Genomic DNA, 25,533 nt, shown 5'->3' with positions numbered 1-25,533 from the left:
TGCAATGAAAAGCACATTTATTGTTTCCAGCTCAACATAAAACATCCAAGTCAACTTGGGATGGTATAGTTACCAAAAGTGAAAGGGGGGTGGTCATCCAGGTGGACACCCCCCCCCCTTTCAATTAGCTAAAACTTGTCTTAGCTCGTTTCAAGGGACTGAAAATCCATTTCCGTCACCTACCAGGTGAATACAAACAAGCTTGTGAGTATTGCCCACACCCCCCCCCCAAAGCACCCCCGCCCTCTTCACTTTTGCTCGGTTTTAGAAGTTGATACAACTAATGTTTGTGTAAGAATGTCCTGATCCGCAAGCATAGCTCATGTCTTATTGTGGAGCAAGGAGATCAGTCGTGTACGACAAGGCAGCAAAGTCCTGTGCACACTACAGTCTATTGCACAAGCTGGTCTTGAGAAGCCAGCAGTGGACAGCTCACTTGATGCGATACATGACTTTGCGCTGCATGCGGTGCTGTATCTCCCCACGTCGCATCATCAATTGCAGCACTTTGAAGATGGCATGTTCCGGGTATTTCTGTGGAAAACGGAGCAGAAGAGTTAAGTCACAAACTTAACAGGTTGCCTTTTGCAGCAAACTAGACTAAACACCTGCCACCCCAAAATAAATCACCCAGCTACTCCGTTGCGACCATATCAGGAAAAAGTCCCTACGGCGCCCCTTCTCTTTGAAACAGCCTCACAGACGGCCCCATACCAAACCACATTTGTCCTCACACCTCCACTTAAATACTTGCCAGGTTCAGAACACACACCATCTACCAATCCCTCCAATTTTGAAATACCTGCAAGGCCACAACATTGCCCAGAGCGAGAAGTACACTCTGGAGGTTGAGGTTAACACAACACATACAGCTTAATGGCTAGAGGGGTCAGGGTACAACCAGAAACCTCCAGATGCTATCGTCCTAAACAGTTACAAACCTACACGAGCACCCAAGTTGCAAGTAACATTTCCAGTGAACAGTTCATGAATAGTGTTCATCTCGGTGAACAGGGCAGCCTGATCCTTCCAACTGCAAACTCAATAGGTGCTATTATCCCATTTATTAGTATTAAAGACATGACGACACTCAGGGAGAGGACTCCAGCATCAAGCACATTATAAGAACACCCAATTATAGTTGTTAGACCAGATCATGATCTTTTGCCTTGCCTGCTTGATAAAGTCTTGAACTATGCTGTGCTCCGACACTTGAGAGCCAATGGCAAACCGGCGCTTCACCTGCTTTTCAATACGAGACAACATCTCCTGGTCTTCCACTGTTGTGAAGCCTTCAGCACCTGTGAGAAAAACACTTTACTTTTCTGAATACATTTTGCACCAAGTTCAACAACACCCCCCCAGCCCTGTAACCCCTCCTCTGGTGGCACTTTTGCCCCAAAAAGGAAGGCTCTGTGCTGCTAAACCTTCACCACAAGTCAGCAAAGGCATTGTATGGTAGCTTACAACAAACCAGCAGACATCTAGTATGGCAAGAGGTAGGAGGGGGGACCATATGCAGGATAAAGTTAAACAGTCAATTGAATAGGATTCTGAGCAACCAAAGTTCCCTCTCCACCACCCAAATCACCTGACAGGCTGCCAGACATGGCAGCATCCAGCGTGGACACCTGGAACAGTCGCAGAGCCTCATCAACATCAGTCTCTGTGGCAAAGGGTAGCAGCCGCATCTTACTGAGAGATTCTGAGATGCGCACGACTGCTTCTAGCTGTCTGCAAAGCAAACAGGAGTCAATGGGTATGTCCATGAAACAAACTTATCTTTTTTTAATTTGTATAATAAGCTTCACGCACGTGGGCCTCAGAGCACACAACATAGTGCTCCTACTAAGTACTGAAGGAGGGTAGAAGGACACCAAAAGTCACCTGACAGTGATGGGGATGCTGGATCGCCGGTCACACTCGCGTTCGTGCTCTCGTGCCCCACTGCGCATCAGGATGTACCTATTCTTCAGCTTCTCCGCAGAAGCTGCAGACAGTCGTGGACCACACCGCCTAGAAATCCATAGAATGGTGGAAAGGAAACAATTATTTTGCGATGTGAAATGGATGACGATTCACATGCTGATGTTTTTCATAGGCCGTTTTAAGAACAATCTGTTGTATATGGAGCAGCAGGCTCTCTGAGGAGGCCTTTACAGTTGAACACAAGCATGACATTTTCAACAGCCTAACAAGAAACAATTTGAAAAACTGATCGGGCTATGGTCAGAGGGCAGAGCGGAATAAACCATCCAAGACAACCAGAAGAGACATTCCGAGACAGTAAGGCACAAGGAACAAAAGCCGTTGGGATACTGGGTGCAGTAGGGGGGACAGCAACGAAAACATGAGACCATCAGAAAGGCATCAGCAACTCTCAAGGACAACACTGCCGTATCTTAAGTAGCTAGGTCACATAGGATGGCTACGTAGGCAGGTTGCAGTATAGGATGAAGGCTTTATTCATCAGCATACAATTAATCCATTAATAGATAAAGGAGACACCCACCGGCCACCTCATACATACCAGCTTCTCCCCAAACTGATGAACCAGAACCGCGCGGTGCGGTTTTAAACAAGCTACATTAAAATGACCCACGAAACCCGCATCATACAACCTGCTATGCAAAGCAAACCAACCAATGAATTGAACCCTTAGCAGATGGGCAGAGGCCTTGACAAACCCAGCGTCACCCCATATGTCTCCCACGCTTTAAGCGCTCGAAAACTAAGCTAGATGGTGCCAAACGCAAAAGGGATACAACTATATAAAAAAGTGTAGCAGCAGGTACATGCACTTGCGCCAGACGCTGGTTTTCCAGGGATAGGGTCTACAGCAGAGGACCAATCAGGTTTACGTTTAGGCTGGAATTTGGGGATAGTCGCCTAGTGAAGGGGCAGGGTGCAAATTTCCTTCCAAATGTGCACCTAAAGTCCAACGCATTGCTAGCTTCACACTAAACTGTATGGTGCAGACAAAAGGTTGACTGTGCAGGGTCTTTAAGGGCAACCCGCTCCCCAGATCAAGGCCCTCAAACGCTGTAGCAAGACAGAGGCGCTAACTGGGAGACGCAGCCAGCTTGTGCTACAACTTGGGTTTGAAGGGGGCCGATAGTGGACCTAGCCAAGGCTCCCCAAGGAAACCAGTGCAAGGTCAGACCGTCAGTAGTGCCCCTCCGAGTACATGAAGGACCATGTGCATCAAAGCAGGTACAGCTTCTGCATGAGTGAACAGGTCAGGCGAAACTAACAGAGGCTAACATGGCATGGTCACAGTGTGGAATGCCACGCGACAAAAAGATCAGTCCGATAAGCTATGGATCTTTCGACTGCTCACATGCGAGTAGAACACGCTTGTGGACGTTTTATATTGTGTCCGTTTCATGTTAGGAACCCTTGAATTACAGGGCTCTTGGCCGCTCATGCCTTGGTGCAAAGGATGCAGATGAAAAGCATTAAACAAGTGTAGTTAACACAGGATCGTAAATCTAGCTACAACATGGGCTTAACCTGCATGTACTAGGCCCTGGTGGCGAGGGATAAAGGCAGGCTCCCAATTTACCAGGTTTTTTAAAATGGAGGTATGAATGTCAAAGTGTACACTGGAGGGGATGTGGGTTGAGCGGTGAGCTGTGTAAAATTCGATGTTTTGGTGAGTGATGCGCACAATATTAAACTATGCTGTTCTTGGGGCAATCCAGGTCTTCTGGATCCCAAGTCAACAACTTGTTAATTCACTACATGTTCACTTCATTTATGATTCACGTCCCACGAACTCTGGATAAAATGCAGAGAGCAGGAGATGGAAATGGGAGGGGTAAAGATATGCCCAAAATAAAACAGTTGAGCAGTAGTGGTGGAAGAGGCCTCACCATTGAATTCTACACTTCACCAATAATGATCACCCTTACAAGGTACATGCAGGTTTCTTTTTTTTTAATCCATTTGTAATAGAAATCTGACCATATTATGGACACCAACACGCTATTAAACCACCTAAAATTAGTGTGCTAATTGCACACTGCAGATAAAAAAGGGGGGGTTGCATACATCAAGTAAGGGGCAACAGTTGCTACACCCAAATAATAAAAAGCTAAAATCCACATGTTCAAAGCCAACAACGTACCCATTAGGCAATACATGTCCTCAGCCTAATGTGTGCATTTTGTTTCACATGTAATGGGGATGGTGGCGGCAGTAAGAGGTTTAACAGCTTAGCAAATTGGTGCACATCTAGCTAAAAGTGATGCACCCCCACGAACACATGTTAGTCAAGCATGACGTGCTGGGAACGGAATTCTATACATACCCCACACCATTTAAATATATATTAAGGTACAACAATACCCACGGTGTAACGCTACAGATTCAACCACGAAACTAGAAGGTTAAGTCTCACACGACTATAAATCCCAACCTTAAAAAGGCAATTCAAACATTCAGGTAGGTTACTGCAATACCATTTGAGTGTCGAGGTTGGGTTTGTAGCGTAGGAATGAATGAGCGTTTACACACAAATGTTATCGTTGGAATCGGTATCAAGTGGTTGTTTGTACCGTAATTCTGTTCCTACTCTTTAAAAAACGTTACCTCGTGAAATCAACTTTCCATTTAAAAGGAGTAATATAATAAGTATTATAGGGGGTCTCAGGCTGTACTTTTGGGGCGGGGTTGTCACTAAGGTCCCAGCATATAACTAAATAATGAATTTTGTACATTAGTTAACTGCATGTCCTCAGCATTCCACTGGTGCTCCAACCCAGCACACTTTACAAGCCCCCACAGCTCACAAGCCCTCCCACAAAGGCCTTGGTGGAGAATTATGAAGAGCTATAAAGTAAATGTGCGATTGAAAGGGGATCCAGGTGATGCTGAAACTCAGCTGCCTCATTAACATCCTAAAAGCTTCGACTGGACTGCTTCTTCCAACAGGTCAGCTGTGCGTGGCCGGGGAGGGGCAATGGGCCAACTAAAATCGGAATCAGCGGAGACAACCTGAACCAGAGGGAAAACTCCAGACCCCTCTGGATTCCTAACGACAGGTCGACTGGATTAAAAAAAAAAAAAAACTCCCCGCCCCATTAACCTTGCTGCAGTTTACCCATAAAGATGCAATTAGTTTTACAGTGTCCCTAAACAAATAAGCTAATCTGGCAACCCATCGAAAGAACTACTGATAACATCATTTAAGTGCTAGGCACTCACTTGGGTAGAGCCCAAATGCATTAGACATCCCAGGAGTAGGACTGGTGGACACAAACAGTCTCAGGAGTCACAAACTTAGCTTGGGCATTAGAAGGGATTACAGGGTAGAGCACCGATGAGGCGCAGACAGAACAGCAGCCAGGCTGAAGTAGTCCCTCATTGCAGAAGGCAGGTACACCAAGAAAAGTGTTCTTTAATGTAGTACGCAAGGCAACAAACTGAGGTGATGACTGGAAGGTTTGGAATTAATCCTAACCTCAGGCATTCCTCTGAGCAGCCCTCCAAACCATCGTTTCTTCGCCTGCCAAGCCATTACAAAAGGGAAGACCATTTGCAAATCGGGCTTGGCTCCACCCCAAAAAAAAGCATATTCTCACTGCGCCATAGGGAACCAAGCTGCACCTCAACAATGGCTCCACCCCAAAAAAGCATTCTCACTGCGCCATAGGGAACCAAGCTGCACCTCAACAAGGAGGCCAAACAAGGCTGAAATATGTCTGGGTTGCTTGTTTTTCTGTGCAGAGTGGACCTTGTCTAGCAGTTTGAGCTGGATCACTCCCATTGGTGGCATTACCTGACTGATTCATGACTGGACCCCTTTTGAAAAGGCACAGACCTAGGTGAAAGGGTTCCATGTGTCAACATTGTGGCAAAAATGTCTGAATACAAAGTAATCGTGGCAAAAATGCAGCGTTTGTTTTGCGTCACTCATGTAAAGGATGCAGGGGACACCCCCGCAAACCATTACACCATTTAATGGGAGTGGGGGGGGGGGGGGGGGGAACCCCTGCTCACCTTAAATATTATAATGGGGTACACCTTTACCGGGTCAAACCACAGCATGTTTGCTGTGATTATTTTTACAGGGCGATATTTCTGCCGCGATTTTATTACCAGATAACGGTAAAAGACAGTTGTGTGGAAGGTTAGCCAGATCTGTGCTAGTGGCTCGGATTTATTCAAAACCTCACTCTTTTGGTTATAGTACAGAGTGACAATAAGCTGGGCCCTAAACACAGCAACACTGAGCCGCACTCACCCTCTGCAATAGGCGATGTACTTCTTGAGCGTGTTGAGCTCCACCTCTCCCTCCACTGCATGTGCCTGCGTCAGGGCACTCAAATGCACATTCATCACATGCTTGGCCAGGGTCTGCAAACAAACGAGAGGAATCATTTAGCAAAAACTTTGTAAGCACACACAAAACATCAGAGAAAAATCCAAACTGTCGGTGCCGTCCTCACCACATTGCCCATTTCTCACTACTCAATAGCTTACCACTTTCCCCGTGCGTGCGATTACTCTACCATGCCCCCCCCTCCTCACCACTCCTTAGCCCACTAGTACTTAGCCCCACCTACTCACCATATCCCGCTGCTCATTGTGCTCATCTTTGACAATGAAAATCATGTCAAATCGAGAGAGGATGGTGGGCATGAAGTCTATGTTTTCTTCCCCCTTGGTGTCGTCCCAGCGCCCATAAACCGAGTTGGCAGCAGCCAAGACTGAACAGCGAGAGTTCAGGGTTGTGGTGATGCCAGCCTAAGAGAAATAATGCAGCAGGTGGTTAAACAAATAACAGCACTATGCCCAAACACACACCACGGAACACCTTCCCATGAATTAACATCCAAGTGGAAACAGGCGGAGAGAAAGAGAAAGGAAAATGAGGGAAGATCGCAGGTCAAGGGAGAAGTCCAACAGACTCCAGCAGTGGGTGGGGCTCCAGATGTGGGAGCATTCTACTCAGTTTTTTTTTTAAGTTGGGAGTAAAATGATTTTTAGGCAAAGTCCCAATGGGAGTGGTTCTGCAGGTTGGTTATCGAACACCAAAACACCTTTTTGAAAGCTGCACTTCTTTACACCCAATAATTCATGGCAGCTAAAGATGCGCTTTTTCTTTAAGTTTGTGACACGCTGCAGGTACCACAGATCGGTTTATAGTCATAATGTCGAAAAAAAAATGTCGACAAACAATAATGTCGACATCCTATACATATAATGTAAAGTCATTTTTTAGAAAAAAAAGACAAAAAAATGTCAATTAGAACTATCAACACCTCACCCAACAAACCCCTGCCACCCCCCACACCCCCCCACCATCCTCTCACCCCTCATTCTCAACACATAAATATATAATTACTATTTATTCAATAATTAAATAAAAATAGTATCATTTACTATGGGGGTGTCCCCCCAACCCCCCTCACCCAACCCCCCACCACCCTCATACTCATTTATCTATTTATATAATAAATAGAAAATTTCGAAAAAATATCGACATTATTGTTTGTCGACATTATTTTTTTCGACATTTATTTTTCGAAATTTCGACTGTCGACATTTTTACTGTCGACATTATGACTGCCCACCCCACAGATCTGAACTCTCGCATGAAGTGGTGCTGGTGGAAGCAGTACACCAATCTTCCATGCGTCCACCATGTTGAATTTTTTTAGTTTGTGAGTTTAGTATACTTTTGTTGTTGGGAGTATTTGCATGTTTTCGGATGAAAAAAAATTGGGCTTTTACGCTGATGTGGTACACAATATAACTACAATGTCGATTGTACAGATAAAATGTATGCTTTGTCTATTAGGTGAAGGAAAAATAAAAAACACTAGAAAAGATGTGATGCATTCAGCTGAAGGTTTATTTTGAAGCTCACCTTGGCAATCGAGATGGTCTGCTGCTCCATGGCTTCATGAATCGCCACGCGATCATCCTCCCTCATCTGTTGAAGGCGCAAAATACAAGTAAGAAAACTGGAGGCAGAAGTATAGGAGCAAGAGGGAAATCTGTGGACGCCAGGTTTGGCACTCACCTTATCAAACTCATCAATACACACAACTCCACCATCAGCAAGAACCATCGCGCCTCCTTCCATAATGAAGTTCCGCGTTACTGGGTCTCGCATCACCGAAGCTGTGAGCCCAGCAGCACTGCTGCCCTTCCCTGAAGTGTAGACCTGCACAAATACACAATTAATCCAGCAGCAGCCACACAGTGTTACTGCAACAATATCCAAGTATAGTAACAAAAGGGTATTGGGGGCTGGGGATTTGGATGTAGTCTTTTTCCAAAAGCAAACAATGTATCTATTATAGCTTAGACACACTAAAAATATGTATTACATAACTTCCTCCAGGGACAACAGCATGGTGGTGGTGGGAAAGGAGAGCCTGGAAGTGCATTGTACAAGTCCCATTATTTGGCTTTCATTACTTACCTTGCTAATACACCCACATCTTTCTCCTTCACTACCCGCTAAAAACAGCAATACAACACTTCATGGCTTTACGCAGCTTGATGCCAACTCAGAAGAGTCCTTGCTCTCCCAGACTCAAATGCCAACACTCTCCCACCACACACCTTCCCTCCTCATTCTCTGCCACCAGTTCATCTCTGCAACTGCAGCCATACTTAACCTTCTTGGCTGCATCTCCCTACTCTCAGAAGAGCTCTGCAACCCACTCTGATCTACTTCCATCCTCAACATGATCGCCTTCACGCTACCACCCCCCCTGCCCACCCCCCCCCCCGGGATATAAGAGGAAGCCTATCTGTAGAACTGTTTGAGATCCAATGGTGCTATCCATCCCCTCTTCACTGGCCCACTTACTGACCCTAAAACATTCTTCCCCATTATGTCCAACAGCCACGTATCAAATGATAAAAAGGTGCTCAGTTCACATGTAAAGGCAAAAAGCCCCCTACCGTTAAAACTTTTTTTAAGGAATACCTCTAGGTTCTATCCTCAGTTTGTGTCCCATACTACATCAACAGGCCTAAAGGCAACCCGACAAGGGAATGGCCACCACTTCCTTTGTACGCCATGTCTGTTTTAAATGGCATGCCTAATGCTCAAATAAAACCTTGCTGCTTACCCCAATAGGCGAACACCGCTCCACAAACTTCAGCAGCTGCGACTTGGCCGTGCCGGGGTCCCCCAGCATCAGAAGGTTAATGTCTCCACGACGAGTGAGACCATCAGGTAGTCTGGGGGAGAGAGAAAGAGAGAAAGAGAAAAAGAGAAAGAAAAAGAGAGCTTGTTATAACAACTTCCCACTATCGGCCACGAGGGAGGATCAATAACTCCGTTTGCACCCACCTCTTCCGGGAGCCCCCAAAAAGCAGACAGGCAATTGCCTTCTTTATGTCAGTGCTTCCATAGATAGAAGGAGCAATGCTCTTGGCAATGGTCTCATAGATGTCAGGCCGGGAAGCCAGCCGGCGAAACTCTTCCTCCTCCTGCGGTGTAAATGCGCCGACAGCACTGCGGCCTGAAAACAAGAAAGGGGAGGAAAAACGTCACGCACAAGGACTTGCCAAAAGAGACAGATTGGGTGACTTGGTCTCAAAGAACCTTGCAGAGAGGGGCGTGAATGAACACCACAGGGAGGAGAAAGAAAACAGGCTCACAGGAAGGCTGGTAGCGTTGTGTACAACACAAAGATTGTCAATACATACCTGCAAAAGGAGCAAGAAATTGGTTTGTCATGAAATGCATGTTAAGTTACGGGACAAACTCACAAACCTTACTGTCACCACCAGTCTAATAGGAAAAACTGCTTTTGCAAAAATGTGATTCAGAGCTAGAAAATTACACATGTGCCCTGTATTTGGCTAAGGAAAGGTGCAATTTGTCTGATCCGAGAACCTAACCTTGTCCCTACAATGGGGACGTGTTAACCACTTGCCAAGACCCCTAAACTCATACCTGTGCCATCTGTGTCCACCTGGATGCCCACCACACGGATGTAGGAGCTGCGGATCCCAACACCGACCCGGTCACGACCCTTGGTTGAAGTAATGCCCGATTTCTTGATTGAATATATGCCCATGATGGTGACCCGGTTGCCAGGGACCACTTTATCGCACAGATATCTGAGGAGAGACGGGATTCTTAGTCAAAATGCAAACAAAGCAATATGCAATCCAGGCAGTGCAGTAGGTGGCATTCAGTGTTTGGATAAATGTGAACCTGTAAAACGTTGAATCCTTAAAAAGTAGGTTATTGTCTGAAAGCCAGAGGAGGGCAACACGATTTGAAAGCCATCTCTTTACACACAGTACAACAATTGCAAAAAGTGCAAATAAAAAAAAATAAAAAATAAACAAGTTGTAACATGTAAGCAACAAGGTAGCATCAGGCTAAAAAAATAAAATCACACGAAGGGTGGGTTAGAACAGTAAGGAAAGCATTCAAAATTGGTTAATAAAATGATTGCTGCAGAATGTTTTACAGTATCCATGCCATCAGTTAACCGCTAGATCAAATGCACCTTCCAGACCTACGATCATTTAATGTACACCCCATGGTGTGGCACTTCATGGACAATAGGCAGTGTGAGGTTCTTAGGGCCCAGCCAATCACCTGTCACAGTAGAGCTGCATGTGGCGGGGCATCTCCCCATGTGGCACTGCATCCGGTGACTCCTGCAGCTTCAGTGTCTGGAAGTCCACACACTTGCACTTGTCCGGGACGATGAAGTACGGGTCCAGAGGACACTTGGGGCGCCCAGCCTGCTCCCTGGAATGGAATGGCTGGTGGTTAGTGACACTGCACCATACATCAATTATCTGAAAAACCCTTTACTGGTTATATGGTACAGCTCTCCACTGAAGGCTTACGTGTTGCACTTGCGCGGCATGGCATATCCCTCCAATCCGGGTCGCACTATGATATTATTGATGACGTTGCGACAACTACGGCACTGGATTGACATCTTGGTGGCCTTTGCCCGCACTGCAGTGGCTGCAATAACAATTCCGGGGATCTTCACAAGACGAGACATCTGCTCAGACTGCAATAAATTAAAGAAAGTGTTAACCAACCACTTTGCATCCAAAGTATTCTTTTACTGAAGCACCGTTCACTTCCCCACAGCACTGGCCCTGGTTAGATTTGGCATCGAAATGGAAAATCTGTGAGACCCCCCCAGCACTTTATCTGCCAGAGTGAGTGGGAGCCCTTTCCCACCCACTAATTCACTCTGTATATGGGAACTATTATTTTACGAAGTCATGTTTTCCCCCATATTTTGAAGGGCATCTGTAATTTACTTTTGTAGCACACAGCACGTTTTGTTCAGTGCTACTGGGAGCCCTTTGGGGTTCCCTTTGTATTTTCCTTGTGGGAACACATTTTCAAGGGGATAGTTATACTTTATCCCTTCTATATTTTATATTGAGAGATCAGCACACACCACCTTAAGTGGAGTGCTGAGGCGTTACATAGGATCCCCTTTCTCAGTGCTCCTGTAGCATTGCTGTTAACAGCGGCAGCATAACTAAATGCCTGGTGGCAGCGGACGTGTTCTACAGACTTGTGCAATGTTTACCCGTGGGCTGTGTTCACGGCCCTGGTACTGCACAGAAGGGTCACCATCAACCCAAAATGGTAGCTGTATTCTTTTGGTTCCCCTTTCCTAATCCTTCTGCCGTGTGGGGTACGGGAGGTCCTGGTTTGACTTTGGCAGGAAGCCTGCCAAGGTTCCAGGGTGTCTGAAGACATGAAATGAGGGAGTAGTCCGAAACTCTCCAGTCCTTTGTCTTCTTCATGTCTGCCTAGAAGCAGAACCAACTGGGAGGCTGGCTGTCCTAAAAGAACGCCCACTCCCCCAAGTTTGAATGAAGCATGAGTGCCGATTGGCGGGGTTCCTGGATAAATGGCATGGATCTGGAAGCTAAAGACAAGTCCACCACAGGAACAGAAAATTAAGGCCACCAGAGACACCTGGAGCCCATTCCAGTAATCGGTGGAGCCTGCAAGTGACCGCTGTCCTGCCCCGTTTTTGCATACACAGGGAAGCTCCGAAGAGGACGACTTCCTCCCATGGACTGGTGAGCACAATCGGTCTGAAGACAACCTGCCATTTGAGCCATCCCATTTTGTGCTGCAAACCGCAATACCCTGGGAACTGCAGCCATCCTGTGGCGCATAGTCTTTCCAAAGAATGAATTTTCCTGAAACTCCTGCTGGACCTCCAGAAGCAAGATTCCACTCCTCAAAGATCTCTCCCCAGAGTGCAGGACCGAGCAAGCGAGGCAAATCGAGAACCGTTCTTCAGAGGTGTATCCGAAAAGTCACCAAATCCACAGATCTGTGCTGGGAGCATGAAGAATCCTTTGCTTCCTTGACTGTTGCTGTGGTGAAATCCCATTCAGTCCCTCCTTTCATCACTACGACCAAGGAACAGACCACTGGCTCTACAGCCGCTACCGTGTGAAGCCATCCAGCTTCATCGTCATCGCTCCCAAGGTACAGTGGGACCTGAGGTAATTCTGTGTGGCTAGCGGGGGAAATGTGTTTTTGGGAGTTTGCCCATACACATTCACGCTGGAATGCATGCTGGAGTCTACCACAAAGTCCTTGCACCCTTATACTCACAAGAACTGTTACAACTGCTCCAGAAGACTCCACAGGAACCTTTCTACAGCTTTTGTGTATCTTCTTTTTAAGCCCCATTCCGACCTTGCAAGAGACTCAGAACTAGATGGAATGTACTCAAAGCCTAAGCTCTGGGGAATGATTACTAAGTAACTTACCTTGTGTTGGTATGTTTTTTTTAATCATAAGGATCTGAAACAAAGTTCTTACTTCGAGAATAGTGACACCATTCAAATGTACGTATTGTACTCACTTGCTACTGTATGTAGTGTAACTATTATTCCTGAAACAGTAAGTGTTGCCAATTACTTGCTACCTATCATTGAACAGAATATGGCACAGTCTATTACTTACCTTTGAATTACACCTGGTCATTCTAAAAAGTATTACAAAAGGTATTACTTCTGAATTGTTTCCACTATTCTAAAAGTAATTGCAGGTACTGTAAAAGGTGTTCCCGTCGTCTTGTACCTCCATATTATTCCTGAAACTGAATAATCCCCAAAGTTGACTATCACAGCAGTTTTACTTACTGAATGGCAGTATGCAATTCTAGGTAAGTATTTTAGACTGGTGACTTAAAATTAGTATTGTATTGGTTTTATATTGTTTGCTTATGAAGATATTTATCTTTCTAATGAATTCTCTTTACGTGTATATATAAAATAAACCATTACTTTTTACATAACTATGGGTTTAAGTGTTGTGCCCATGTATGCTACAGGTTCTTTGTACATCCCCATCTCTGTCCTATGATAAGTCTGGCTGCTCGGTTACACTCCCATTACCTGAAGTGGTAGACTAAGTTGCCGTTTCTGTATTGCCCAGGGATAGTCTTATCAATTCCCATGGGTGGACTTTACAAAAACTGTCTTACAGCCACAGGTGTCTCTGAAATCCATCACATGTAGCAGCAGACATTTTTCCAAAACCATAATGCAATAACCAATTCCCACCCTAAGCATGCTCTCCTCCCTCCCCAAATACCCTAGGGAATACAAAATAAAAACCTCACTGGTGTGAAGTTTGGTCCTGCCTGCCAAGAAATCGAATCAGGGAATCGCAGCAATGTGCGACATAGTTAATGCAAAGAAACTGGCAGAAAAATGTGAAAACTGAGAAGGGACTTACCTTCAGGCTTCGGATGTTTGCAGGGTTTGCATCCGATTTCAGCATAACCTGTATCTCTTGTAGAGTCTCCTCTCCAGATGGACGAGGACGGGTCACCTCATCAGCCACTTCCTGTGCTGCTTCCTCGAGCTAACATGGTTGGATGTGGAGGTGGCAAAAGACAGTTTAACAAAAGTTAAGAGCTCAATACAGGCTAAGAGACGTGTGACTGTGCATAAGACTGTACCTGCCTCCAACAATACTACAGAACTTATAAGCATCTCTTTGGTCACTAAACACCAACAGGTTTGAAATAAAGACTTAATGAGCAGAAGCTAAAGCCAGCTCCTGGGTGTCTGGCATCACCCAATAGTAGGAGCTACCACTGGGTAACCAGAAGTGAGTAAACCGTGCACTGCAAATCTAACTTCCACATGACAAGCGACATAATGTACCATTATGTAGGATTCATTATATTTAAAAGCATCCTAGATGTCTCTGAATGATCCTAAATCACACATTAGTTACACGCCCAAACCCTGGCGTATCACAGCGTAGTTAGACATTTTGATTATACATGGGTAGCATTCACAGTACATAGTTGCATTAATTTCTGCATAGTCTTGCATATTATGGAGGCATTAGTTGTTATTACATGTTTACATATTAGCGGTACAGTTCATCCTTACATTGGTATATATCCGAGGGGGGAGGGGGCGGGGGTGGTACAAAACGGATGTTAGCTGGGTGACTGCTAGAATTTGTTAAATAGTTTAGTATCTTTTTGAAGCACTGGAAGGAGGCTTTGTTTTTTATGTTTGTGGGGAGTGTGTTTCAGTGTTGAGGGCCATGACTGGGAAGCCACTTCCCCCTGCTCTGGAGTATTTGCATTGCGGGACAAGAAGAGAATCTTTGTTTGATTTTTTGGGCGCTTTCTAGGCTAGGCATTTATGAGTAACAGAAAGGGCTTTGAAAATAATTCTAGCTTTGATAGTTAACCAGTGTGTATTGGAGATGTGGTCTGATTTGTTTAGCCCCAAGGCTGCTCGTAATGCTTTATTTTGTATTAGTTGTAGTTTAGCCAGATTGGTGTTGGAGGTGCTCAACAGAAGTACATTGCAGTAGTCGAATTTGGACGATATCAAGGCCCTGGCTAGGGTAATGCAATTGTTGGGCGCGAGGAATTTGCGACTTAAGGCAATTTATTTAGGAGGTGTAGGAGGTGGCCGAGGATAATGCAGGCACATGTTTAGTCATGGTTAAGTTGGCGTCTAGGTGGACACAACGTTTTTACCTGTCTGAGGAATGGAATAGGAGTACCAAAGAATGTTGATTGATGTGTAATCCGGGTGGAGGGCGTCAATTTTGGTTAGGGAGCCCATGATAAGAATCTGTTTTCTCATCGCCGAGGCACAGGCTGTTAAGAGCCATCCAGTTTTGTATTACTGCGTCAATTTTATTGATGGTAATAGTATCCATGTCATAATTCCCCATGATCGGGATGAGGATCTGGGTGTCATCAGCAAAGTTGGTGTGAATGGCATCCAGTGCCGCGAATAGGAGCTTAGTGTAAGCATTGCAAAGGGTGGGCGACAGACAAGATCCCTGTGGCACGCCTATAGGTACTAGGATAGGGTCTGCTGCTTCCTTTCCAATGGAGACTCTGGAAGTGCAATCAGCTAAAAAGGATTGGACCCAAAGGGTGGCTTCCTTTGAAAATTTGAAGTCGTTAGCTAATGTGAGTTTGTTATGGTCCACAAGATCGAATGCTGCAGACAAGTCTAACAAAATAATTCAGAGCTTGCCTGCATCTCTTATGGAATCCATCTGGATTTTCAGGCTGCGAAGTGCCGCGTCGGTACTGTGGTTGGGCCAAAATCCAGATTGTCTATCTCCTAAGAGAGTTTTGTTCGAGATGGGATTGAATTTGGGTGTAGGCTATTTTATCCATTATCTTCAACAAAAACGGGACTGGTTATTGTTGGTAGCTCGTGGGCACTGTCGCGTCTAGGGATGGTTTTTTCAAGAGAGGGGTCTCCCATTCTTACTAGCCGGGACAGTGTTCATTCTCAAACTCTCAAAAGTTAAGCGGAAAAGAGCAACACGTGCCAAACTTGATGTCCATTTGTTAATGGTTGGACAAGAAAATGATATTCATTTAGTTACTTGTTTTTGGTGAAAGTTCATTTTTGTGTAGTCACAAAAGCAAACAGTCCTAAAATTGTTTGATCCTCTACACTTGTTTCTCCAGCAATGTTAATGCTGGTTCATCAGGAGTAGTTTAAGGACAGTTTATGCTTTAACTGCAGTATCAATTTTGCTTGATTGCATGCAGGTTTTATTTTGACTCTGGGTTTTCAGAATGGAGTCTTAAAGTTGAAGGGAAAAATAAACAAGGGAAAACAAACAAGTGAAGCTCAGTAAGGTGAAAAGTGTGGATTTAAAAAAGGACCAGACATGGATGATGGGATTATAATATTAAAACAGTGGGTGCTGTACATAGGGTGACATGGAAATTTAATTTGATATTCGAAAAAAATAAAGTTGGACATGGCATTATAATAGTGTACAGTATTCCCTGCAATAGGTGCATTTAGGCATGTGTGCACAAAGCCCTTGTTGCAACATACAGTGCTAATTTTAGGTACTTGATGAATATAACAAACATTCCTGAATTTAAAACCAACGTGGCTTGGTTCAGTTTGCGTGTATAATGCGTATTTTTACCACAAAGCCGTTATTGAATCATACAGTGCTGAAATTAGGTCCTTGATAATAAATGCATAAAGGAATGTTGAGGTGAGGAAAAAAAGGGACTTTAATACTGAAGTTCATGTAGACGGTGCGTTTTCTTTACAACAATGATTTAAAGTTACTTACCCCGTTATAACAGTATGTTGTGGTTAAAGAGAGGAGACCCATATACAGGTTTCTATTCCAATAGTCAGGATGGGTCCTTATTGAACGCGGATCCCTAAGGTCAGCAAACTGCAACGCTCCTTTTTGAATTAAGCAGAGTATTCTGCTAATTTGCCATACAGCAAAAATGCATCTAGAGTTATTGGCGAGGACACACCAAGGAAGCTCCCAGTCTAGGTAAGCAGCAATTTAAATACTTGGCTAATTTCACCTGTGTACCTTATTTACTACCAGCTAAACATGCAATTGTTTATCTTTTCCCCACTTGCAGGATTCAACACACCGACCATTAACATCTTTAGAGAAATTAGTTTATCTAATCTGACACTAAAACATGACCTTAGGTATCCCACATTAAATAAGGACCCATCCTGACTATTGGAAAACAAACCAGTATATGGTCTCCTCGCTTTAACAACAACATACATTGTTATAACAAGGTAAATTTAACCTAATTTAGGTCCAGTGAAGCCCTGCACCTTTGCCAATATCCAGAAGGCCTTTATCATTGCGCCCCATCGGTGTGAAGATTCAGTCTCAATCCTCGCGTATGAATTGTGTACGTGGAAGCTTTCGGAAGGGTCCAGGAACCATTCTGTGGTCCGATCAGCTTCTTCGCAGGCTAGGTCTACATTTCCCAGCAAGTACAGGGTTTTCTCTTTTCGTTGTCGGCATGTTTGGGCTGCGCTCATAAATACATCGACTGCCTTTCAAAGAATTGACTGGTTGGTGCAAGTATGTTGGTTTGAATGTATGCTTTTTTCTAGAACCATTGAGAACCGTGCGCATCATTGAAATATGATATGGCATTTATAACGCACCTATACACAAGTGTTCAAGGCGCGACGCAGCAACGGTAGGGAACAGGGGGAAGACAGAACGATCCTACCAGGCCACGTGTCATTCAGATCGCGCAAGTGCAGGGGTGTGCGTGGGGGCAGGGGGAGGAGTGTAAGGGGTAATAGAATAAATAAAACAATAGGAAGTAGGGCCAGCTGGTGTCAAGTGCAGACATCAGGTGTCAAGCGCAGGTGGGTGATCCTGCTTTCTTGCTGCGTTTTACCAGTATGGCGAATTTCTCTGCTGATATTTCAGGAAAGTTTGAGTTTCTGCAGTGGCTCTTTCTTAGGTCCGGTTGGTTGAGTGTTATGGTTGGTTCGTTTTGTACGATTTGTCGGATGTCGTTGATTTTGTTCTTAAAATGGTCTGCCAGGTTGTTGCAAAGTTTCTCTGAGAGGGTTGGAATGTTGTCGCAACCAGGTTTCTCATTTCTTTACAGAGGTTGATCATTTCTTTTTGTGTGTTGGTGGCATTGGTGATTATGTCATCAAAATGCCTTCTCTCAGCCTTTTGAATTTCCCTCTTGTATGCGCGGATTTGTTTTTGGAACAGTCATTTCTTGTCTTGGTTGTATTCTTTCCTCCATTCCAGTTCCATCCTCTTGTCCTTTTTCATTGTCCTAAGTAGCTGTGTGAACCATTTTGCCATTGCTCTTTTTTTTTGGAGGGGGTAAATGGTTTTCTCCGGGCGCGGTTTTCAATTGCATCAGCAATCCATTTGTGGAGTTGCTCCGCTTTCCGGGCTAGGTCAGCCAGCTCTAGTTCTGTAGCGCAGGGTTTGGTTATCTCCAGTTCTATTAGGTTGCGCTTGGTTTGACGGTTTTCCAGTTTCTTTTTGTGATGGTGCATTTATATTTAATCGGCAACAATGGTCAAAACGACTAGCCGCATGGTGAAGTAACTCAAACTGTCACAAAAGTGTCCCACTTGGATTTAAAAAATGCCCCAGACTAGCATTTTGCGTTTTTGGTTCGGGCATTGCCCTATTGGCCAGTGCGAGCCTGTACCTAGGCAGTGCTGTATGCTCGGAGAATACAGCGAGAGTCAACCTCCCAATGTCATTGGCATTATTTCACGAAGAAAAGATATTTTCCTTTCACTGTGGGCTACCAACAGACAGGCATTCTCACCAAAACAGTTCCTGACAAAATGTCGAGTCAAGGCCATCCACCCAAGTATTTTAGAGCAGTCTTGATACCAACTAATCTCATACCAAGTTTCTATGACAGCTACAGTCAAGCATTTCATGTTTTCAACTGAATACCACAACCCAAATACACTTACCAGTTGCAGGTGCTCAGTGGGTTGCTTGTACAGGTAGTCTGCCAAGTCTTCATCAAAGCTGGCGAGATCCTCCATCTCCACCTCGATCCAATACTCTCCCAGATTATAATGACGCTTGAGTTCATCTCTAATGACAGAACACTCAGTAAGTAGTACAACAGCCAGCATGGCACATCTCATCCACAGGGTGACAGAAGAATCTCTGAACAACAACAATTGCAGTTATCTCCATTTGACAGATGGGCAGCACCCTACAAATGCCCCTTTATTCAAGGCCGGACTCAATCTCCATCTCATAGCCTGTGAATAGGAAAACGTAACCCTCCCACTACACCACCCAGCTGTGAAACAAAGGGCAGAGCGGTAAAAAAAAAATAAAAGCTAATTGCCACCCCGTAACCAAAATGTCACCTTCAAGCAAAATAACTCAAGGGGAAAATATTTTTGGGATAAACCTCTACGGGTATAGAGACCTTCCTGTCAAATTCAATCACAATACAGGAATAGGACTGTAGGTATTACTAATATTTCTTCTATTTGGTTATACTAGCAATACCAGTATTGCCAAATTGAAGAAATATTAGTAATACCTATAGTCTGTTCCTGTCCTTTCAAGGACCATCATCCGACACCTTCACCAATTTACACGCTAAGGCACTCTCACTCTGACTGCCTGTATGTGTACTGTTTTCCTATGTAGGGTGGCCAACCCTCCTGCACTTACCCGCAAATGCAAGACAGTCCCCATTTGTGTGCCGTGACCGCTGCACCCACCGTGTCCAGGGCAGTGAAAAATCCCAACTTGCCTTGCTCACCCAAGGGCTCAAAACATACCCAGTGCTCGGAGCACACTTTCCAGTGATATGTGTATTAATATCTCCTTGCGTGATTACGTTATTGAGGAGAACCTTACGAGATGGGAATGGTGGTGAAAAGAAATGGGAGGGTATAGTACTGAGGGAAATAGTGACTTACAACCCAAAGGATTTGTATAGGCTCACAAATTCTTTGCCTCCTACTGCGATCTTTTATTCAGAACGGGGGGTTGGGGGGAGACGACATGGCTAAACCCATGCTCTTTACGCCACATTTCTATGACGATTATAAACGTCAGACCGCCAGGTTAGCTCATATGCAATTTGTGTACTTTAAGGTTTGACTTTCCCGAGCTTTAATAATACTTCATGTTATAGCGTACCTTAAACACGTATATGAACACAAGCTGAGCAGTTGTGTGGTGAAGTGCTTGAATCGCAGACTGCAACCAAATCATTGCTTCGCCACATTAAAAGTGTGTTAATTTCATTGTTTATTTATATAGCGCCTGTACACAGGAATGTGTTTCAAGGCGCTCAAGGAGTGTTGGGGATAAGGGGAAAAAATACAACAGTCCCCCAGAGCCCTTGAAATTCTGAGATAATAGTCTGCACAGTCAGAGAAAGCAAATAGGCCTGACAGTGATTCTGCAGTTTTTACCAGTGCAAATTATGGGGAGACGACAGGGGAGAACCGAACAGACGATCTTCAGGCACGTTGCATTTGGATCGTGCAAGTGCATAGACTAACAGGAAGTGGGAGGTCCAAGTGCACCTAGTTGGTGGAGACTGGAATAAGTGCAGAGAGAGCCACTCTCTTGCGTTATTTCTAAGTGCTGTGAGGATAGGTGTAGGGCCCGAGGCAAGTGCGATAGGGGACTAGCGGGTGTGCCCGCGACCAGTGAGCCTCTGCGGTACACCAGGCAGCCAGTCAGCAAGCTGCAGGAAGAGGGGGCAGAGATGGAGAGATGTTAGCAGGGAAGAGGGAGGGCAAAAGGAAGGTCTTCAGTTTCCAGAACTTAAGAAGGCCAGGCTCAAGACAGTGGGCAGCTGTTCCAGGGGGAGGCACCTGCTGAGGATAAGGATCTTCCTCCAAATCTCTGCTTGGAGAGCCAGCACACTCGCAGAAAGTTGGAGATAGAGTGGAGGGCTCGTGAGAGACAGTATTTAGGTAGGCAGCGTTGCAGGTAGGTAGGTCCCAGAAAGCCTTGTGGACAATACAGAGGGTCTTGAACTTCATCCTTGCAGCCACGGGGAGCCAGTGAAGGGATTTCAGCGCCAGAGAGATGCAGTCCCTGGGGTGGAGGCCAAGGATAAGTCTTGCGGTTCTGTTCTGGATGAGTTGTAGAGGCCGCAGAAGGGAGGTCGAGGAAGTGGCTGTTGCAATAGTCCAGCCTAGAGAGAACCAAGGCTCTGGAGCCAGGAGCCGTTGGGGGGGGGGGGAGGGGGAGTGAGAAAGGGTAAAGTACCTCTGAGGCCTAGTTGATAGTTAGGAAGAGGCAGCTGACAGTATCCTGAAAGATAGTTGTGTGTCATCTGCGTAACACTGGAAGTTAGAGGTGAAAGTGGCAATGACACGTTCCAAGGCAGCCATATAGACGTTGAAGAACCAGGGGGAGAAGTTAGATCCCCGGGGAAACATCACAGGTTGAGAGAGCAATAGTCGAGAGAAAAGCTCAGAGTTGCATCTGGGATGGGCTGTCAGAGAGAAAGGAGAATAACCATAGCAGAGCCCGATGCGATTCCTGGGGTGTCACAGAGACCTGCGATCAGTTAACTGTGTCAAAGGCAGAGGTGAGGCCAAGGAGAATGAGGACAGAGTGTGTGTTAGTACCAAGATTTGAGAGCAGGTCTTCACAGATGTTCAGAAGAGCAGTTTCCGTGCCTCTGGATGCTCTAAAGCCAGACTGATGGTCGTGGAGGCAGCCAATAGATACACTGTGGAGGGTCAGCTGAGATAGCCAACTTCTCCAGGAGTTCGCCCAAGAAAGGAGTGATGCAGATAGGGTGGTAGTTTGCCAGAATGGAGGGGTCAGCAGGGGGTTTCTTGAGTAGAGGGTGCACAAGGGAGCGCTTATGGGCAGTTGAGAAAACTCCAGTGGACAAGGAGAGATTGCAGCGATCAGCCAAGGCGAGGGAGTCAATATTGTCTGTAATTGTTTTAGAGGGGCAGGGGTCCACCTGTTTGGAAGAAAACTTCTCTCATCCAACATCCAACGCCTCCTCCTGGATCAAATGTTTCCTCTCCAACCTTACCATTAGGGTTTTCTCTCCTACTGCCTCCGCAGATCCTATCCCCATCCGCTGTGGGGTTCCCCAGGGATGATGTACATCCCCAACTTTATATAACATCTTTGCAAAGGGGTTATTCGACCACCTCGACGACGTGGGCGTCACCTACACAAACTACGCAGATGACACCCAGGTCCTCATCAATTGTCAGGTCATTACGCCAACGACTCCAAACTAATGAACATGTACTTGGAAATCCAGGTGTGGATGGCAACACACAGCCTCTGCCTTAATGATGAAAAGACTGAGCTGATCGTAAGCACCCAAGCCCGTTTGATTAAACATGACCCTCAGTACTCGTCCATCATTGATGGCAATACAATAAAAGTCGCAAAAGAAAAAGACGCTCGACGTTTACCTAGATTCCACCTAAGCTCTAAAAAAACAAGCGAGTGCCATTGCTTCCTCAACTGCTTATACTAACAAGCTAATCAATGCCTGTAGGGCCTACCTATCCTACACCAGCTGCTTGACTTTATTTTGGAGAGCGCTAGGGCTCTTGCTAGACTACTGCGACACTCTTCAAGCACCTCTGAAACAAAACTAAACAGACTCCAGATCCTACAAAATAACTCCTTAAGATCCGCTCTAAACATTTCAAGATCCCACCACATCTCCAGCCACAGACAAAACGCCAACTGGCTCCCAGTGCACGACAGAATTACTCTCTGCACCCTGGCAATCACCCACAAATGCCTTTAACACACTGCCCCCAAATATCTTTCAGACAAGTTCTCCATATATCACGCATCCCGTTTTACCAAATCATCCCACACCCATCGCCTCTCAGTGCCCAAATTCAACCTCAAAACTGCAGGAGCCAGCTTCCCTGTCCAAGCAGCCAACCTCTGGAACTCCCTAACCCAGTACATCAGACTAGAACCATCCTTCAAAACTAACATCAAACTATGGCTTTCCGATAAGCCCACCACCAACTGAGCCCAATCGATCCAGCCTTAGTCATCTTACATCACAACAACTACGTGGACAAGTAGCCTGCAACACATCCGCACCATCATTACTTTGTCAGACTATTTTAACTATGTATGTATATGTTCCTGCATTACAGGGTCAGACTCATTTGTAACCAGTCGACCTGTCACTTTTGACTGCTTATCTCTGTACTTGTATGAATATTGTAACCAGGTTGGCACTTCCGCTATTGCCTTACCTATCCTTCATGTAATTATGTATGTACCTATCTCTGTAACTTGCTAAGTTTTCCAGCACCCAGCTACCTTAGGGTTGGGTGCGCGATACAAATACAAAAATAGACCTGACGGCTGAGAGAGAGAGGAGAGGGTGAGGTAAGGGGGTAGCCAAGGGAAACTCTGGTGTTGGTGTATGCTGTGGAGTGGAAGAGAGGGAGGAAAGGATGTCTTGGGTTTTTGTGATGAAATGTGAAGCCAGGGCCAAGAAAAGGCCCCGGGTGGGTGCGATAGAAGAGGCTGCTGCAGGATTTATCAGTTCCTTGCAGACTTTGAAAAGTTCAGCTGTGTTAGATGCCACAGAGAAGCAGGCTTGAATAAGAAGCAGAGTCGATATTGCCATTGAAGGAGGCTGCAGGCCAGTTTGTCGGATGGTCCACCCGAGGAGTTCCATTTCCGTTCAACTGCACTACATTTGCATTTGAGGACAGCCACATCGGAGTCGTACCAAGAGTTGCACTTTTTGGAAAGCTTCAGTCAGACCCTCATGGCAGGGGCACGAGTGTCAAGAGTGATGGAGATAGAGAGGTTGAGGTTAGCGAGGGCTGTGTCAGGATTGGAGTGAGCCGCAGGAAGGGAGAAGGAGATTAGGTGGGGCAAAGGCAGCCACTGTCACTTTTTTCATGAGTCTGGTGACTGAAGCAGAGTGGCAATGCTGGGTGCGTTGCTACAAGGGCTGAGGAGCGCATGAGGTGTTTTGAGAGAAGAGAGTAGTCAGTCCAGGAGAGAAAAGGCAGTGAGAGGGATGTCAGTAGAGCATCAAAAGGTGTGGCCTTCAGTGTGTGTGGATCCAGAGAGTAGGATAGATATGATAGGTTGTGGAAGGGTCCTGGAGGAGTCAGGAGAGTCCAGATGGATGTTGAGATCACCCATCAGGAGGAGGAGATTAGGCTAGGTCAGCCCATTCATAGCAGAAGGGAGTGGACTGTCCTGGTGGTCAATACAAGGTAAACACCCTCAAGTCTGCCTTAACTGAGTGGTTCAGGAGGCAACTTAAGCTATTAAAATAAAATCCTAGCTTGGGGTTTAGAGTTGCTCCATATGATAACCGTGATCATTCATATGTTGCAGACCACAATGGTATTTGTCCATTGACAGTTTCATGGCAACTTCTTGTAAAATTACTTCCCAGGATTCCCTTTAGCGACAAAGAATGGTAACACTTCTTGTAATGTTCTTCATTTACCAAGCCATTTGTGAGGATGCCAATACATATGCAAGTTGGAGGGTAGATGTATTTTGCTGGGCGGGGGCTTTGAAATCCTGGGACCGCCCCATCAGTGAAAAGTGATCAGGGTCTCATTCTTAATTGTCCTATAGTCTGTTTTTGTGATTTGCATTTGCTTAACTGTAATTTAGCGCCATTACAAAATAAGGATACATTGAAAAGAGGGGCGCAAATGACACCGTACTAAAACGAGCGCAACTCAAATGGACCGCACATCTAAAGTGCCCTGTGATATTCTGTAAAGTTGTCCACCCTAGCTCTGTGCAAGGTATTTCAGAAATAATTATATTTTAAATACATACAGCAGTTGGTACCCCACTGTACCCGCACAGGAAGCTCACTCACCGATACTTGAAGCTCAATCCCCCACGCTCGCTGCCCTCACGGTACTGCCTCAAGAAATCCCGCAGACGCCGTTTCACCTGGCTCCGTCGAGCGGGTGTCTCTTCGCCGCCAGCCCCAGCTCCCCCTTGTGAGTCACCGCCCAACCCACCAAGGCTGTCACTGTAGAAGACCCCCGGCTGGTCGAAACCCGACATGTCTGAACTTTGGATAATTACTGGGCACACGTTCAGATGGTATAACTCGGACACTAGCACTACACCAAAGAGGCGGCTTGCAGAATGAAACCGATTGATCGACAAGTGGCTTCTGACAGCTACAGCCAATAGCTATGACCATTCGCGTGTCGGCATTCTACAAAGCCAATCACAAGCAAGAAGACTATAAAGGGGTGGGAGCAGCATACTTCTTTTCTATATTTTACCCGGGAATTCTACGAGCAACTTCGCGGCAAAAATGGAGGTGCCGCCCTTATTTTCTAATTGGCTGTACTCCGGTCCCTTTCTTCCTTGTGATTGGCAAGAGCGGCGGAAGCGACGCGTGGTTGTTTCGCTAGCTATTCTCAGTGTGGCTATAAGCAGCTTCTACTGGCTGAAGGTCGTGTTAGGCGTGGCTTCTACTTTTATGGCCCTGCCTACCAGCGCTGTTGTGGCGCGAACTTGTAGCACATCAAAATGGCCGACGGGTACATTGAGGACAAACAAAATGGAAGTTTAGGAACAAAAAAAACAGTTCGGACAGATAGGGTATTACCAAAAAGAAGGACCGAACCCTTTCATTAAAGAACGCCCTTTGCCTCTTGTAGCATCACATACATGGCCTGATTCTGAACATTTACACATTTAGAAAAGCGTCCTTCTGAGGCAGAACTGCACTTTTCTAATTGGCACCATAA

At 45.6% G+C, this 25,533-nt stretch overlaps 1 protein-coding gene across 1 annotated transcript; it reads right to left on the bottom strand.

Annotated features, from left to right (window-relative positions):
- MCM5 (minichromosome maintenance complex component 5) lies at nucleotides 1–25,188 on the bottom strand. The gene is made up of 16 exons (XM_069654384.1): nucleotides 24,642–25,188; nucleotides 18,754–18,880; nucleotides 13,733–13,861; nucleotides 10,843–11,015; nucleotides 10,586–10,741; nucleotides 9,929–10,095; nucleotides 9,320–9,491; nucleotides 9,096–9,207; nucleotides 8,033–8,176; nucleotides 7,877–7,942; nucleotides 6,574–6,750; nucleotides 6,248–6,360; nucleotides 1,888–2,016; nucleotides 1,592–1,734; nucleotides 1,174–1,301; nucleotides 1–534 (listed from the first exon to the last, which is right to left on the bottom strand). The coding sequence occupies exons 1-16, from the start codon at nucleotides 24,833–24,835 to the stop codon at nucleotides 433–435; spliced, it is 2,232 nt and encodes a 743-aa protein (XP_069510485.1). The 5' UTR covers nucleotides 24,836–25,188; the 3' UTR covers nucleotides 1–432.
- Between the last annotated feature and the right edge of the window lie 345 nt (nucleotides 25,189–25,533).

The sequence above is a fragment of the Ambystoma mexicanum genome, chromosome 3q (genome assembly GCF_040938575.1).
Source record: "Ambystoma mexicanum isolate Mex_15411 chromosome 3q, UKY_AmexF1_1, whole genome shotgun sequence".
NCBI lineage: Eukaryota > Metazoa > Chordata > Amphibia > Caudata > Ambystomatidae > Ambystoma > Ambystoma mexicanum.
Note: the sequence above shows the minus strand (reverse complement) of the source record. Positions and strands in the feature narration are given on the sequence as shown.

Bases quoted from the DNA above. Each gene is read 5' to 3' on its own strand.
- MCM5 (XM_069654384.1), bottom strand. From the start codon at position 24,835: ATGTCGGGTTTCGACCAGCCGGGGGTCTTCTACAGTGACAGCCTTGGT. The intron at 18,881-24,641 runs GTGAGTGAGCTT...TTCTGTCATTAG, and splicing joins GGATTGAGCTTCAAGTATCG to AGATGAACTCAAGCGTCATT. The intron at 13,862-18,753 runs GTAAGTGTATTT...CAACCATGTTAG, and splicing joins CCACTGAGCACCTGCAACTG to CTCGAGGAAGCAGCACAGGA.